The 16,633-nt window shown below is 31.4% G+C and overlaps 1 protein-coding gene across 1 annotated transcript; it reads left to right on the top strand.

Moving 5' to 3' along the window:
* The first annotated feature begins 2,516 nt into the window (after positions 1–2,516).
* Positions 2,517–12,367, top strand: LOC132741746 (E3 ubiquitin-protein ligase XIAP-like). The gene is made up of 6 exons (XM_060730004.1): positions 2,517–2,534; positions 2,698–3,988; positions 5,937–6,124; positions 6,447–6,597; positions 7,112–7,312; positions 7,492–12,367. Exons 2-6 carry the CDS (start codon positions 2,704–2,706, stop codon positions 7,686–7,688), a joined length of 2,022 nt encoding a protein of 673 aa, XP_060585987.1. The 5' UTR covers positions 2,517–2,534; positions 2,698–2,703; the 3' UTR covers positions 7,689–12,367.
* The last annotated feature ends 4,266 nt before the right edge of the window (positions 12,368–16,633 follow it).

Genomic DNA, 16,633 nt, shown 5'->3' with positions numbered 1-16,633 from the left:
ATCTCGTGGCCACGAGTTACTAAGTCGTGGCCACGAGATACTATGTCGTGGCCACAAGATAGCTGAGTCGTGGCCACGAGATAAATAACCAATCAGATTACACCAGTTATGTGAATTTCCCTAATTAACTAGACATGTCCTATAGTTATAGTACAAGGATGCCCCTTTTTCACCAGTCTGTAAAAGTGCCATTTATACAACTTATTGACTTGTCAATAATTTTACATTTAGCGTCACTGTGACCCTGATTTTTGACCCAATGACCTCGAAATTATTAGATGTCATCTACTGATCAGGTGCAATGATCTTTCTGTGTTACATTAACCATGGCTTATCCTTTCAGACAAGGATTTTACCTCATAGGCTATTTACTCTCCATGGGCAATGATTATGTTCCTTACAAATAAAATAAACCAGGACTTATTCCTGCTCATGGTATCGTATAAACAAGGTTAACAGGCCGTAGTACGTACAAACTGACCAATTCGATCACCAACTTGCCCAACAAAGAGCTATAGTCAAAATTAATGTCTGATGGGCCTTGGAAGGTGACTTTCTAATATGATCCTAAAGACAAGTTCAAAGTGAATATCTTCAGTATTTTCAAAGACTAATGTTGCATGTAAAAGTAAGTTGTTAAGTTTAAAAAGTTCATAATATATATAGTGTATTCTGATTGGTTAATTATCTCGTTGCCACGACTTAGCTATCTCGTTCCCTAGACTTAGTAACTCTTGACCACGACATAATATATCGTGGCCACGACCTACATATCTCGTGGTCACGACATAGTATCTCGTGGCCACGACTTAGTAACTCGTGGCCACGACATAGTATATCGTGGCAACGACTTAGCTATCTCGTGCGACATAGTAACTCGCCACGACATAGTAACTCGTGGCCACGACATAGTATCTCGTGGCCACGACTTAGTATCTCGTGGCCACGACTTAGTATTTCGTGGCCACGACTTAGTAACTCGTGGCCACGACTTAGCTATCTCGTGGCCACGACTTAGTAACTCGTGGCCACGACATAGTATCTCGTGGCCACGAGATAAATTGAAACACACACACATGTCACCTTTGTGTCACCGTACATTTGTAAGCGGTTGAGTTATGTGTGGAGTTGAAGTCTCTAAAATTATGGTGGATGTGCCATTCGTGTTTTCGCCCCGCGACCCCGCCAAGCGAAAAGTCGAGAATTAAAAAGTTAAAACGGCGGGGTCGCGGGACGAAAACACGCTAATTAGTGGGGGCGCGATGCGAAGTTTAATAGGTACGGCACGGACTTTAAAAAGCCAATTCTTAAGAGAAGAAAAGATGTTTAATTTCAACATTTAATTTTCAAAATTAAATGGGTCATTGACACGTGGTTTATAATGACGTAATCAATATATGACTCATTTAAATGAGTACATTATATTCAATGTGAGATTCAGTGGTCATTCAAATAGTTAAAACGTAACAACATTTTTAATCATACTAAATTAACAAATACCAACATCCGAACTTAATGTTGATTCCAATGAAATCGTTCCTTTAAAAAAATGATACGTTTTTTTAGTGGTATCCCTCGGAAAGCATTATTTATAAAGTGTGATCCCTCGGAAGCATTAATCAAAATCAGCACTAATATGTTATGTTATTCTATACAGTTATATCCCGTTAAATCAGTGTATCTTATAAAAATGTCGAGGCCGTAAGGCCGAGAAAATTTTTCTTTGCAGAAACATCCCGAGATGTCGCCCCAGCCAGTGTTATACCCCGTAACTAACGAGTTTTATATACTATAACTGTTTTATTGCAATGACATAATGTTTTGTTTTTTTTGTAATAGAAACAAATAAATAAATAAATAAATAAATAAATAAATAAATAAATAAATAAATAAATAAATCGTTAGCTACATTACAGTTATTTATGATAAGGCAGTTTTTTTTTCAAGTTGTTTACGATGCCGCAAAAAAAAATATATACAAAAGACATCCAATGTTAGAGGCGGATTGTAAACTGTTACCAATTGAAGGGCTTTTTTCAGTGGAAATAATTCATTCAGCGGATGTACCTATTGATTAAATGAGAGTAAATTTCATTTCATTAATTGTCTTAGTTTATATTTTTTCATTGTATTTATATATTTATTTTATTTTATTTTATTGATTCCATTTTTTAAAATTTTTTTTTGCTACTGGGAATGGTCGTTACCACTGCCCCAATTGGAGCCTCTGTGAAAAAAAAATTGCAGGCGCGAAAAAACTCAACCGCTATAAAGCAGTCGAGTTTTTTTCCTATATGAATCAATGAAAAAACTGTTCTGCTATAGATCAATACAGTTTTCAAACGCTCATTGAAGTGTACTGAGTATAATGGGTTAGTAAAAACAAAGGAAAAGTTCCAATCCATGCGATAAATTACAAAATAATTTTACCACATGACACTATGACTCATTATGGGAATTCCCGTTTGCTGTGTTATATATAGAGCGATAGACATAGTTTAATTTACAAATATTGAAGGCTGTATATCGAGAAGGTATATTATTAAAGTATTTCATGTATCGGATTATTTCCGAATGAAGTTAAATCGGAAGATTGTTTTTTTTCAAATATGAATTTGTTTTAATACCTATCTATATGATTTATCTAGTCTTAAGTATTATAGCTGATTTATAAATATCTATTGTTTCTTTGTTTAGATAAAAATGGAAAGCAGAACAACAAGAACACGTGTTTATTGTGTTAAAATGGTATTGTTATTAACAGTCATGGTAGCTTTACACTATGTGACGATGGAGACTAATTTAACTACTGGGCATCATAAACAATACACGGAAAATAAAACACATGCCTTAAGGACGGAATCTCTAGCTAAGGATATTTCAAACACCAGTAAAATATTACCATGTGTTCCCGACTTTAATTCGACAATTGAATCAAAGTTTGGAAAACATGGTAATATCTCACTAGTGACTGAAATGGTAACCGAAACGGGAAACGACGTGCTTAAAAATAGAACGGGGAAATTACTGTCAAGAAGACAAATTGTTTTAAAACATTTGGAATATACTTTCGTGTGGGTTTCATCATGTAAAGATAGCATCGTTAGTCATTCATTAACAATAATAGATTCCGAAACTTTGATTAAAATTGCCGTTTTACTAAAATGTGTTCATTTCTTGCTGAATAAAAGGCGTCAGAATTCTGCAAAATCAAACCATGAAAAGAAAATGTGTTCGTATGACTTTTTATTTCAATTGACGAATGGATATCAGTGTAGTGTTAATGTGTATCCATTTTCTTTAAAAGTGTATATAAATGGGCTAGAGAAGAATAGCGATAAAAGCGTTAAATGCATGAACAATGAATGGGCAAGGTTCGAATCGTTTAAAACATTTCCAGAAGAGTGCCCAGCATCAGCGTTACGACTGGCAAAAGCTGGGTTTTATTCAACGAATAATGGACAAGAGGCCGTTTGCTTTTCCTGTGGACTAAATAATGAAGTCTGGTCAGACTCTGAAGCTGTAGTTGACGTTCATAAACGGCTGTCACCGGATTGTAAGTTTATTAACGGGGAGACAACTGAAAATGTCTCCATACATGAGGATCATAAAGAAACACAGAGTGGTGCGTGTGGAGGACCAGAAGATAGACATTCAAACAGAGTAGAAACAGAACAATCTCAAGAACAAAGAAATCGTCAAGAACTGTCTTTTGATGCAGTACAAAGTACTACAGAACATTTAAGCTCGTCGAGTATTAATTCTCAAGAAAGTGGGCAACAATTAGTAATTGGCAATGGTTATCGGGCTCAGCATTCTGAGAACATTCCAACAGACGACATCCAACATTTCCCGGGAATAATAAACGAACGACCAAAACACCCAGACTACGCGATCAAAAGTGTAAGATTATCATCATTTGCGTTTTGGCCGAGTACAAACGTAATGAAACCCGAGGATTTAACAGAGGCCGGCTTTTTCTTTTGTGGTATGTACAAGTTATTTTCCTTTTGTTTTATTTCATTTTCATACAATTCAGCCTTTTTTCTATCGACAAATCAAATGTTGAAACAAAATTTAGAACGGTTATATATTTCATTAAATCATCTTCGTAAAAATCAACTAACTACAAATCAAATATTTACTTAATCACTACAATTTTTATTAACATATGTAATGAATTACGACGATTAAGGATAAAACAATCGTTCTTATTTCCTTAACATATTAAAACTTAAGCGGGAATTTATATGACCTAAGTAATAAATTATTACGCATACAACTGTTTCATTTGAGAAAGATAATTAGACTTTAAAGCCACTTGTTCACATTTCTTAATCCATGAAGCCCACGATAAATCTCATATTTTTTTTCTTATAACTGAAATAATTTACTAGAAATCCCGGTAATTTCCATCACATATTGCTCAGAAGTAATGAATCACTGCAGTATGTGAAACCAATAAAAATCTAAGCCAATCAAATTCTAAGCAAGTCATACTCCCAGCCATTCATAATCAGATTTCCACCATGGAAAACATAATATAAACAATTTGGCGTGTCTATTTTCTTTTTCCTGTAAAACATAAATGGTTATCCTTAAGATATAATTAAGTACATTTGTTTTTGCATATACATGTTATGTGAATTGAAAACATCCGGAAATACTTGAATGACTTGTTTGGCATTTTACATCGACATGATAAACAATTTTGTAATTTAATCAAACTGATAAATTTCATTATTTCATTTTTCTTTTCAGTAAGTAATTTTGAATTTCAACATTTTCAAGAAAACTAGAACAACCAGTGTATATAATAGATATTTGGATATGTTCACCAGTTATCATTCGTTTAAGGCATATTAATACTAAAAATAGATTGCTATAATTAATGCATTCTATAAAATGATTCTGAGTGGCTGCGATGACAGTATGCCATCGAAATAACTAAAATATAAACAGAATTCGTGTTATTTATCAGTATTTAACACGTCATAAGTACAAAAAATTATCATTTAAGACCCATGCATATAGTCATAGACTTAAGAAAACATGTTGAACTGTGAACTAGTTGCTTTAAGGTCCCTGTTTGTGAAACATAGCTATAAATAAAAGGCTATGTTTCACGTATCGACTATATGCTAAAACTAAAAATAAAAAAATGATAATTTCCATTGTAGTACAGTAGCAAAACATCAAAACTGTGCTAGCGAATGGTCTCCTAATATGTTAATGTAAGTTCTTCTTTAATTGCTCAACTCTTAATTAACAAAATATTTTGATCATTATATAGGAATTAATATGGATTTGTCGATAGTACATACATATCGTATATTTTACAACTGTCATGTCTCCAATGGGTTTTAATGTGACTGTCAAAGAAAAGAAAAACAGAGTTCTATTTGAGAGTTTTAGCAAATAAAAAAAAAACAACGTGGTTTACAAAAAAAAAAAAAAATAAATGAATAAAAAATAAAAAAAACCCAAAAAAAAAAACAAAAGAAAACAAAAAAAAACAAAAAAACAACAACAAAAAAAACAATAAAAAAAGAATAAAAAAAGAAAAAGAAAAAAAAAAGAAAACATAAAAAAGAGAAAAAAAAAAGAAAAAAAAGAAAAAAGCAACGTGATTTTCTTACCACACCAGCTATGTTAAAAAATTAGTCAAAACACTGTTACATATGAAACGTTTAATTTAAGCAGTTTGCATTTACTCATTCATAAGGTAACTCTTTTTTCAATTCCATTTTTTGATAGATTTTAAAAAAAAAAATGTTTTATTTGGAGGCAAACATTTGTAACCTTACAATATATCATCATTTAGGCCGTGTGTTTTCGAATATTTTTTGTATACTTCATTATTCTAAGGCATATGATAAAACTTTTTAAAACTGTATACATATTTGCATTTCATAAATATGTTGTATTGTCTACAGGAACACAAGACTTAGTCCGATGCTTTTTTTGCGGGGGTGGAATGAAAAATTGGGAGTACGGGGACAGTCCCTGGATCGAGCATGCGAGGTGGTTCTCTACATGCGCATATCTAAAACAATGCAAGGGAGAAGACTTCGTTAATTTATGTCAGATGTCGAATATGACCTTCCCAACACAGAATAACTTTGTAAGTATGCAAGGAACAGTTTTGTTTTATTTTTATTTTTAAGTAAAGCCGAAATCCATGACCTGTATATTTTTATATGTTTTATTAGTTTAGATTTTAGAATTCAACATACCCATTTCTTCTGTTTATAAAGTTTTTTTTTGATTTTTATATTCTTATATTAAGGTTAAGATACCTTATATGTATCGCCAAAGTAATTTTAGTTTGGATAAAGCCCAAAACACATTTGCTATGCATGAATTCTTCTTAGATCGATATCCTAAGATGCATACTTTTCCATATTTCCGTCACAATTTCAATGGTTTTATGTTATTTTTTCTAGCAAGTGAGAGATCTTGACTCCCAGCAAACAAATCTAGTTGCTGATCAACATATTAAAGATGTAAACAGTATTGCAGCCAAACGTGTTCTAGACATGGGATACACCCAACCACAGGTTGAAGTCGCTATTAAACAAACACGGCAAAGAATAGGTATATTTTATTTCTTATGTTCATATATATTCAATTTTGTCTTGAAGGTTTACGTATAGGAAAATCAAAAAGAAGAACATTTACTTTGTGTTATGTTTTTAAAATAGGGGCCCGTGTATATATGTACATGTATGTCTTTTCTTAATTGTATGAAATTTACTTGGTCCCGAATATGCTCTCGATCAGGAATGTTTTGAAACTGAGATTAACGAAATATTGAAATTTCATGAAATCGGACCATTTTAACAATGAAATATATACATTATTTTGGAATTTCAAAATGTACTCAGAAATTCATACATGATTAATATCTCTTGTGTTTTTTATGGAAACGGACTGTTATGTTGTCAAGGATGACGTAGAAATGCACAGATTTTTATATGACAAATGATTTGATAGTCATTGGTGCATACTAGTAATTCTATAGTATAATGATATCGTATGGTTTGTCATGCATTTTTAGTCGAAGAGTACAAAGACTTATATTTATGTAAGATTGTTATTCCATCCTCAGGTCCATCAGAAGAACTTAAAGCCCAGAATTTAGTAGAATATCTACTTGACGATAGTAACACACCTGCTAGTGTTCCAACATTGACCTCATCAACATCACAACAGCAGCAGCAGAGTAATACATCTGCTGCTACAAATGGTAGTAATTCACCAAGATCTAATAGTCCTGTTGCAAGCGGGAGACAATTATCTCCTAAAGAAGGTATTACCTCTTTTTTTATTATCAGTACCTTTAAAAATTTCAATCAGAACATATTAGTACTGGCGAGTATAACTGCATGCATATGTGATGAACGTATATAACAGAAAAAAATGAGTGACACAATGATACATTTATACAATTGTAAATTATTAAAACGTATGTTTTTGTTTATTTTTCAGAAAGAAAAGTTTTGAAGGAAGAAAATCGTGTTTTAAAGGAACAGATGATGTGTAAAGTATGTATGGATAAAGATGCCAACACTGTTTTTCTTCCATGTGGACATTTAGTATCATGTGTTGATTGTGCAAATGCCTTAAGGAAATGTGCTGTTTGTCGGACGATTATTCAAGGAACTGTGCGTGCATACCCGGCATAAACAGAGAAATAGAAAATATGGATTTGGATGACTCTGGAGAAATAAAAATACGGATTTTGATGACACTGGCGGAAAAAGATATGGATATAGATGACTCTGATAATGTAGAAACTTGTAAGAATACCGAAAAAGAGTTTACAATGGCCCTATTTAGTTTACATCAGACCTTCAAATAGAGTAGCTAGCAGTAAAGCACAAACATTTATTATTATTTTCATGTATACACGTGTTTCACTATCACCTTTTTAAATGGTTGTATTTAAAAAAAGAATGTCAGATAACATTGTATAGCATGAAAGTATGGAAAAAATCATGATTTCATTGACGTTTCCATATTGTAACAAATGATGTCACTAAATATATACACCTATTATACAAATCATGTCATCTTTAACATAAACTATAATAACTATATAGTATTAAGATATGCATATATATGATATTATATCTTAGTTTAACTGTAAAAATAGTGTATATGCAATAAAATTTATAATGGCTACATTTATTTAAATGCAATATTATTATAATATATCAAACACAATTATTTCTTTTCTTCAAAGATATTGTTATAGTTGTGTATTGAACTCATTTTTTAGCTGATTGGTTGTTATTTACATATGTGTGATATTATTTCTTAGTTTAACTGTAAAACTAGTGTATATGTTATAAAATTTATAATAGCTGCATTTATGTCAATGCTTTTCTAATTCTTGTGCCAAAAAGTATAATGTTATGTTTGTTATTTGATATATCCGCAATGAGTGCAATCTATTTATGTATATTATATAATATATAAGCGTTTCTGTGATAGTAATATTTATGTATAAATGTATTCAGCATATCAAGTTAAATGTTTGATATTTCAATTTTTAATAGTATATATTATGCTGCTGGTCAGTAATTCTTATAATGTGATTTTTTTATACCTCACTTGTTATCATTCATACATACATGTTATCACATATATGAAACACTTTCACCATTTTCCAAAAAAAAATAAAAATTCATTGATTAAAACTTATTTCTCTCATTATTTGTTTACATGTGCATAAAGTTTTAGATGATATTTAGCATGAAGTATTTGCTTTGTTCAAAAACATGTTGTTGTCCACAATATAAATTCATATATTTATTAATATTCCTGTCGTTGTATGTATAAGTTTATTGGTGCTCATAGAGTTTCTTTTTGTATTCGAATGACAAGCATTTGTTTAGATGCATAGTTTTATTGTTTATATATTAGTCTTTTACATCTTATTGCTTTAAAACCCTATTTGGTATTTACATGTGTTAAATTTATTTTTCAATGATCGTTACACATAACTATTTTCATTTACTTTTTTTTAAAAAGTTTTGTTCAAATCGACATTGTTTTACATGCTAGTTTTAGAAACGAATGATTGCAAATAAAGCTATTTCAAAGTATTTAATCATTTTGAGAACAAATTTTATTTTTTATTTATATTTTAATATACAATTGTATTGTTTTAATGGCATTCATGCGGTCCTTTATCATTTATATCTAATACACTGTTTTCATTTTATTCTACAGATATTGTTTTGTTTATTTATTCATAAATACACTTGTTTACATAATATAAGAAGAAGTATCTTTAAAAATGATGCTCGGCCAGAGTGTAATTGGTGAACTTGCATATGTTATTTCTAAGTTTTCAATACATATAGCATATGACAAGAACTTTATTTTAGAATGACAAGAACATTTTATTTTATAATGGCCTAAGAGATTCCCATATCTCAGTTTGTAATTTAAAATGACCAATGATAATGATAATTCTACTTACATTTACTTCTACAGGAAGTCAATCTGACATAAGACGGCCATAGGCCGAAAAGAAAACAGCAATTAATGTTTATAATATTATAATTCCCTGTATCATTGTTTGATTGACCTATCACAAATTTGGTCATTCTTGACCCTCGTCGCGAGTCACTTGATATAAATAACATAGCTTATGTAGCATAATATGTGTATAATTCTTCATTGTCACAGTAAGATTCATTTCGGACAGCTTCTAATTTTCTTCCAGTCATGACCTAGGTATAAACTACTTTACTGTAATATAGTCATGTAGAACTCTTACTATGTGTTTTCTTCAAGTAAGTTCAAATTTTGAGACCTAAGTATCAGAAATGGCTTTAGTTAGGGTCACTTGGATTTACATAGAGTGACTGATTTAAGAAAACATTTAAAAATCTTTCAAAAATACAATTTTTGACATAACATAGTTGATCACTTACACATTTGACAAATGAATTCTAATATTTGAGTAAAAATTGGCCTTGTGACCCACCTGTTGTTAGACTGGTTATATTAGAAAAAAAGTTAATTACAATACATTTAATTACTTATATTTTATGTACGTATAAATAACACTTAAGCCTTCTTCATAGTAATCTGTTAAAGCAGTACGCCTCAAGATTCATGTTAATTTTCATAAAAATGTTGGAAATGTATTAAAAAGTAAAAAAAATGTTAGATGAACAAATAAAGTAATCTTATACTCCATGAACATTACCAAAAAGTGGTTAACATAATTATGCAAAATCAGTCATAAAGTACAAAAAAGGCTTGGTACAAAGTTCATTGAGTACTTTTGAGCTGCACGCCCCAAGATAAGCCAAAATATTAATATATCAAGTTTTTTTGTACTTTACATGCTTTATGACTGATTTTATCTTATCTCTGACTTCTGGTATTTTAGCTGTCTCTCCCTACATATTATGTAACCCATTAAAGTGCAATACCACTCATTTTCGTAAATACCCGTCTCATTACCTAGTTAAGTTTCCCTATGTGGGCTAGCGTAGTTATATGATCATAGGTTTTTTTGTTATCTCTGTGCCACATTGAATACATGTATTTATGAATGAAATTGTTTTTCAATCGTTGAAGAATAATAGGTACCCAGTAGCTTTTATACAGCTAGCGCCAAGTTTAATTTTTCGCTATTTGTAGTATGACGTTTGATTGCAATGCCGTAAATCTACGCCTTATTTTCATTGATTAACATTTACTATTTTTTATTTTGCATATTGTTTAATCGAATGATTCCTTTCACGATAAGTAAATATTTATTCTACATGTTTTAGTCTTACGTATTTTTATATGTTAACTGTTTCACCGATCTCACGATTTAACTTTTTTTTATTATAAAATTTGATGTTCACTTTTTTAATCGTTTATATGGGCTTTACTTTTGATTTCTAAAAGTGTAAAAAACATGTAACACTGATATGCCTGGAGTACTTGTTTACTTGTAAAATGTATATTTGCTATACATTTGTTTATCTGTAATTTTACATCTTAGGAGTCTCTATATACATTTAATTTTTATTTGTATGTGTTCGTCGTTTTCTATTTACATAAACAACAACACTTGTTAACTTAAAATGCTGCCATTATTCATTGCAATTATTATAAAATGATGCTTAAGTTGTTTACTTGATGGAAATGAAAAGCTTGAAAGTTTGAAGTTTACACTATGTTTTACACTTATTTTTAATGCCTTGGTTGACATCACTTGGGTTTAGTTATCACGCTTATGGGGAAGTGATATTTTAAATATAAAATAATCGTCGTAAGGTTACACAAATTGATCACAAAATTACATATGTTCATAATTCTTTGATACTGTCAACTGTAGTATTTTGTAGACCCAAAACACTTTGTCCTAGCAATAAAGTTATGAATCTTAAATATTGAAGCACGATTTTGGGAAAGTTTTTAGCTTATTTTAACCACTCCTTAGTTCGCGTTTCTGAACTAACTAGTACTGACACCAGGAAATAAACATGGCCAAACATTCCTCATGTTGAAAGGCGGACACCTATACTTAAGTTCTAGGTCTCCGCTCCTCTTATAACATTGGCATAAAGTTTTCTTTCACTTAAAATTGTTGTACTAAATAAATCTTACACCAAGCCTTATTGCGATTAATATCCTTAGTTTTTATTTTGTTTTGTCTACACCTTCGTACATATTGAAATAACATTTTTCTTTTTGTTATTAAAATACCACCCATTCCACATTTAGCTGTTCAAATATCATTACATTTTTTTTATTACGTGGGTTTGTACGTAATTGTCATACTTCAGTTTACCTTTATCTATAAATAATAGTTCGGTTTTAACAACGAATACAAATAGCATGAATATGACGTGCATGCAACTTGATAACTATCATTTTCGTAGCCAAGCCGCTAGTAACAACTTATTTATGGATTATCTAAATGTCAGATGGTTTTGTTTTGTTTTATTTTGAAATCGAACGATTTCTTTCATAGTATTTTAAAATGTGGGGTGATTTTTTTACGAGATAAATATCAATTTTGAGTGTTTTGTTGTTGAATGATGCACGGCTCGAGTTCAAATGCGTAGGAATATATGTATAATCACGAGGGTCGTCTGCTAAAAAGAGTGAAAAACGAGTGAAAAAGGTCCCTTTTATTAAATAAGTTTCACACGGTCGGTCAGTAGATATTAATTTATATTTCTTTATTTTGTATGGTGCTTTTAAAATTACCGTGTTGCTATAGATCTTTGTAACAGCTACCTCATAAAATTTAACACATGTATAACTTACTATATTTAGGCTATACATGTATGTTTACCTCTGATCAATAGTTTAATTGTTATATTATTAAAATTGAAATATATGTTTTGCCTTGTTGTTAATTATGTATTTAAATGTGTTAACATGTTTTGTGGTCATATGTTATAATATGTCATAATGTTATGAGACGTATATCATCATATGTTCCTTTAAAGGTCCATGATGTCTATTTAAATTTCTCATATTAATCTTTTTAGTTTTGGTGTCAAGTTATAGTTTCCTAAAATCAAAAAATTACTTGAACCAACTTGTCTTTTTGTTGCTTTTTAGCAATAAGTAAGGTAACATTAATTAGTATTTTGTATGGAAGCTAAAATACTACTTTGTTTACATTTTGTTACTTTTTTGACAAATATTTGTTTATTCAGCACTTCTTTCTTCAGGTTATTAGCATGTATTATGCTTTAAAATCATTATTTGAACATAATAAAACTCTGTAGAAAGAAAAAAAAACTTATTTGTTCCTGAGTCATAATGTGCCTTTAAAAACCACATCGATAACATTATAGGCGATTTAATAATTTAAAATATCTGATGTTGGTGGGTGTTTAAAGATTAAAGCGTACTACAGTAGCCAAACTCTAACTGGCACATAAGTCATCCAGAATTTTTCATGTCATATGATTTATTTCAAAACCTTTTAAAAGTATCGATTACAAAATATATAAATACATGTGTATATGTATACGGTGTGACACACTTTGTAAACTCAATAATAGATAACATTACATAGTTATATTAAGACGTCATTACATAGTTATCCCACTGTCGTCTTAAAACCAGGTCATTGATTTTGTTATACGTTTATAAACTGATTGAGATATTGTCAGCTTGAACTGGTTTTAAGTAAATAGTATGTGACTTAAAAGACGTAAACATAATAGGTCATGTAATGATATGGTTAACATTAGCACAACAACATCGGATGACTGTATTCTTAAATAAATTTAAACCGTAACAACAAACATAACACTTCTATTATAATTGTTTACGTCAATATTTAACTCAAATTCAGCACATCATATTTCACTACATATCAAGCACGGTTAGCATGGTTTAATAGTAAATCTTTCAAATCGAAATACTATTGCCTTTCTTTAGAATATATAACATTATATATTTTATGTATATTGTAGATCTTTTAATAAACATTCATATATCAGTTTAAAGGCACAATATGCCTCTGAAATTCTTGTTTTCTTAAATCTTTAGAAATGTCAATTATGTGTTTAATAATGTTTAAATAATGGATTAAGTGCATTTTAGATGTTTTACAGCTGAAAAAGAAGCATTGAACATGCAGTTAGGCGCCGCAAAGGTAGAAAAATGTAAACAAAGTAGTATTTTGACTTCCATACAAATTACTTATACACTTTAATTATATCAATTGTCCCCCCCCCCCCCTAAAAAACCGTTTAAGATGCCAAATATAGTTCATGTATATTGCATAAAGGTATTTTGTTTTGAAACTGTAACAAGTTACCAAAAAGATTTTTTTTTCAGAAATATTAATATATAGCATTTCTAAGACATAATGGGTCTTTAAAATAAACATAATTAGTTTCACTACAACGTCATCACTTCTCAGTATTGGTGCTACATGTATATGAAGGAACATTAACAGAGTCCAAATTATTTTACTTATATCATATGTAAGACGGGTATTATGCCATTTGAGTCAATCTTTTTATTTTCATTTTTTCGGACTTCTCATTTGTCTGATATCTATAGAATACAGAATAAACATCTTACACAATTACCTAGTTTGCTATAACATCGGTATATTTTGATATACTAGTAATTATACATCAAGTGACTTTGTCAATTTACCATTTAACCATTTGTAATATCACCATAGGAAGCATTATTAATTGATCACAAAGATAATGATGATGAATAATGATACTTGTATCGAAAACTGTGAATTTTGCTGATTTAGCTATCTATCTTTGTGTTTTAAACACATAACTTTTTGTACTTTTTCAAACTTCCGTAGTATTTATTAAGTATTCCCCAGATCTCATTTCTGACACTATTTACTTCCTGTATACGATTTTGTGACTGGTAGTTTCGCGTTTTACGTAACATTTATCTATTTAGTTTGCAATTGATAAGTAAATAAGGAATCCAATAGCAAATTTTCAGCCTTTTTACTGGTAAAGGCAGGGACTTATCCATTTCATTTTGATCGTTATATTTATATCCGAAAAAACACCGTAAGTAACTTTGAAAAAAAAAAGAGATCATAATTATGAACAGATATAATATCCCTAAAATATTGAAATTACATTTACAGCATGCTCAGGGTGAGCTTTTAGGATCGATGATTGTCCGTCGTCCGTCGTCCGTTCACATTAAGTTGTTAACACTGTAGCGGTCGCATTTTTGCCTCAATCATCATCAAACTTGGTCAGGATGCTTATCTAGTTGATAGCTCGGATGAGTTCGAACATGGGTCATCCATCTCGGATGAAAAACTAGGTCACAAGAGCTAAAAAAAGAAAAACCTTGTTAACACTCTAGAGGTCACATTTTTGCCTTAATCATCATCAAACTTGGTCAGGATGTTTGTCTAGGTGATAGCTCAAATGAGTTCGAACATGGGTCATCTCGGATGAAAAACTAGGTCACAAGAGCTAAAAATAGAAAAACCTTGTTAACACTCTAGAGGTCACATTTTTGCCTTAATCATCATCAAACTTGGTCAGGATGTTTGTCTAGGTGATAGCTCGAATGAGTTCAAACATGGGTCATCTCGGATGAAAAACTAGGTCACCGGAGCTAAAAAATAGAAAAACCCTGTTAACACTCTAGCAGTCACATTTTTGCATCAATCATCATCAAACTTGGTCAGGATGCTTGTCTAGGTACTTGCTCGGATGCGCTTCGAAACATGGGTCATCTCGGATGAAAAACTAGGTCACCGGAGCTAAAAATAGAAAAACCTTTTTAACACTCCAGCGGTCACAATTTTGCCTCAATCATCATCAAACTTGGTCAGGATGCTTATCTAGTTGATAGCTCAAATGAGTTCGAACATGGGTCATCTCGGATGAAAAACTAGGTCACAAGAGCTAAAAATAGAAAAACCTTGTTAACACTCTAACGGTCAAAATTTTGCCTCAATCATCATCAAACTTGGGCAGGATGTTTGTCTAGGTGATAGCTCGGATAAGTTCGAACATGGCTCATCTCGGATGAAAAAGTAGGTCACCGGAGCTAAAAATAGAAAAACCTTGTTAACACTCTAGCGGTCACACTTTTGCATCAATCATCATCAAACTTGGTCAAGATGCTTGTCTAGGTGATAGCTTGGATGAGCGCGAACATGGGTCATCTCAGATGAAAAACTAGGTCACAGGAGCTAAAAATAGAAAAATCTTGTTAACACTCTAGCGGTCACATTTTTGACACAAGTGTCATCAAACTTGATCAGGATGCTTGTCTAGGTACTTGCTCGGATGAGTTCGAAACATGGGTCATCTCGGATGAAAAACTAGGTTCACCGGAGCTAAAAATAGAAAAACCTTGTTAACACTCCAGCGGTCACATTTTTGCCTCAATCATCATCAAACTTGGTCAAGATGCTTGTCTAGGTGATAGCTTGGATGAGCGCGAACATGGGTCATCTAAGATGAAAAACTAGGTCACAGGAGCTAAAAATAGAAAAATCTTGTTAACACTCTAGCGGTCACATTTTTGACACAAGTGTCATCAAACTTGATCAGGATGCTTGTCTAGGTACTTGCTCGGATGAGTTCGAACATGGGTCATCTCGGATGAAAAACTAGGTCACAGGAGCTAAAAAATAGAAAAAAACCTTGTTAAACACTCTAGTGGTCACAATTTTGACTCAATTGTCATCAAACTTGGTCAGGAAACTTGTCTAGGTCATTGCTGGGATTAAATCGAACATGGGTCATCTCGAATGAAAAACTAGGTTCACAGGAGCTAAATATAGAAAAATCTTGTTAACACTCTAGTGGCTACTGTTGTGATCCAAATATTCTGTAAATTGGTCTGAAAGTTTTGTTTTGCTGATTTCTAAGTCAAGTTCAAACATGGGTCATCTTTGATGAAAAACTAGGTCACACCGCCCAAATATGGAAAAACCTTGTTAACATTCTAGTGGTCACATTTTCGACTCAATTATCATCAAACTTGGTCAGGATGCTTGTCTAGGTAATTGCTCGGATAAGTTCGAAATCGCATGTGAAACTAGGTCACCGGAGCTAAAAATAGAAAAATCTTGTTAACACTCTAGTTGCTACTGTTTTGATCCAAGTATCCTGGAAATTGGTCTGAAAGT

Source organism: Ruditapes philippinarum, unplaced genomic scaffold, assembly GCF_026571515.1.
Source record: "Ruditapes philippinarum isolate M1 unplaced genomic scaffold, ASM2657151v2 ctg1455_1_1_1_1, whole genome shotgun sequence".
In the NCBI taxonomy this organism is placed as follows: domain Eukaryota; kingdom Metazoa; phylum Mollusca; class Bivalvia; order Venerida; family Veneridae; genus Ruditapes; species Ruditapes philippinarum.
This window is presented reverse-complemented; position numbering and strand designations above follow the sequence as displayed.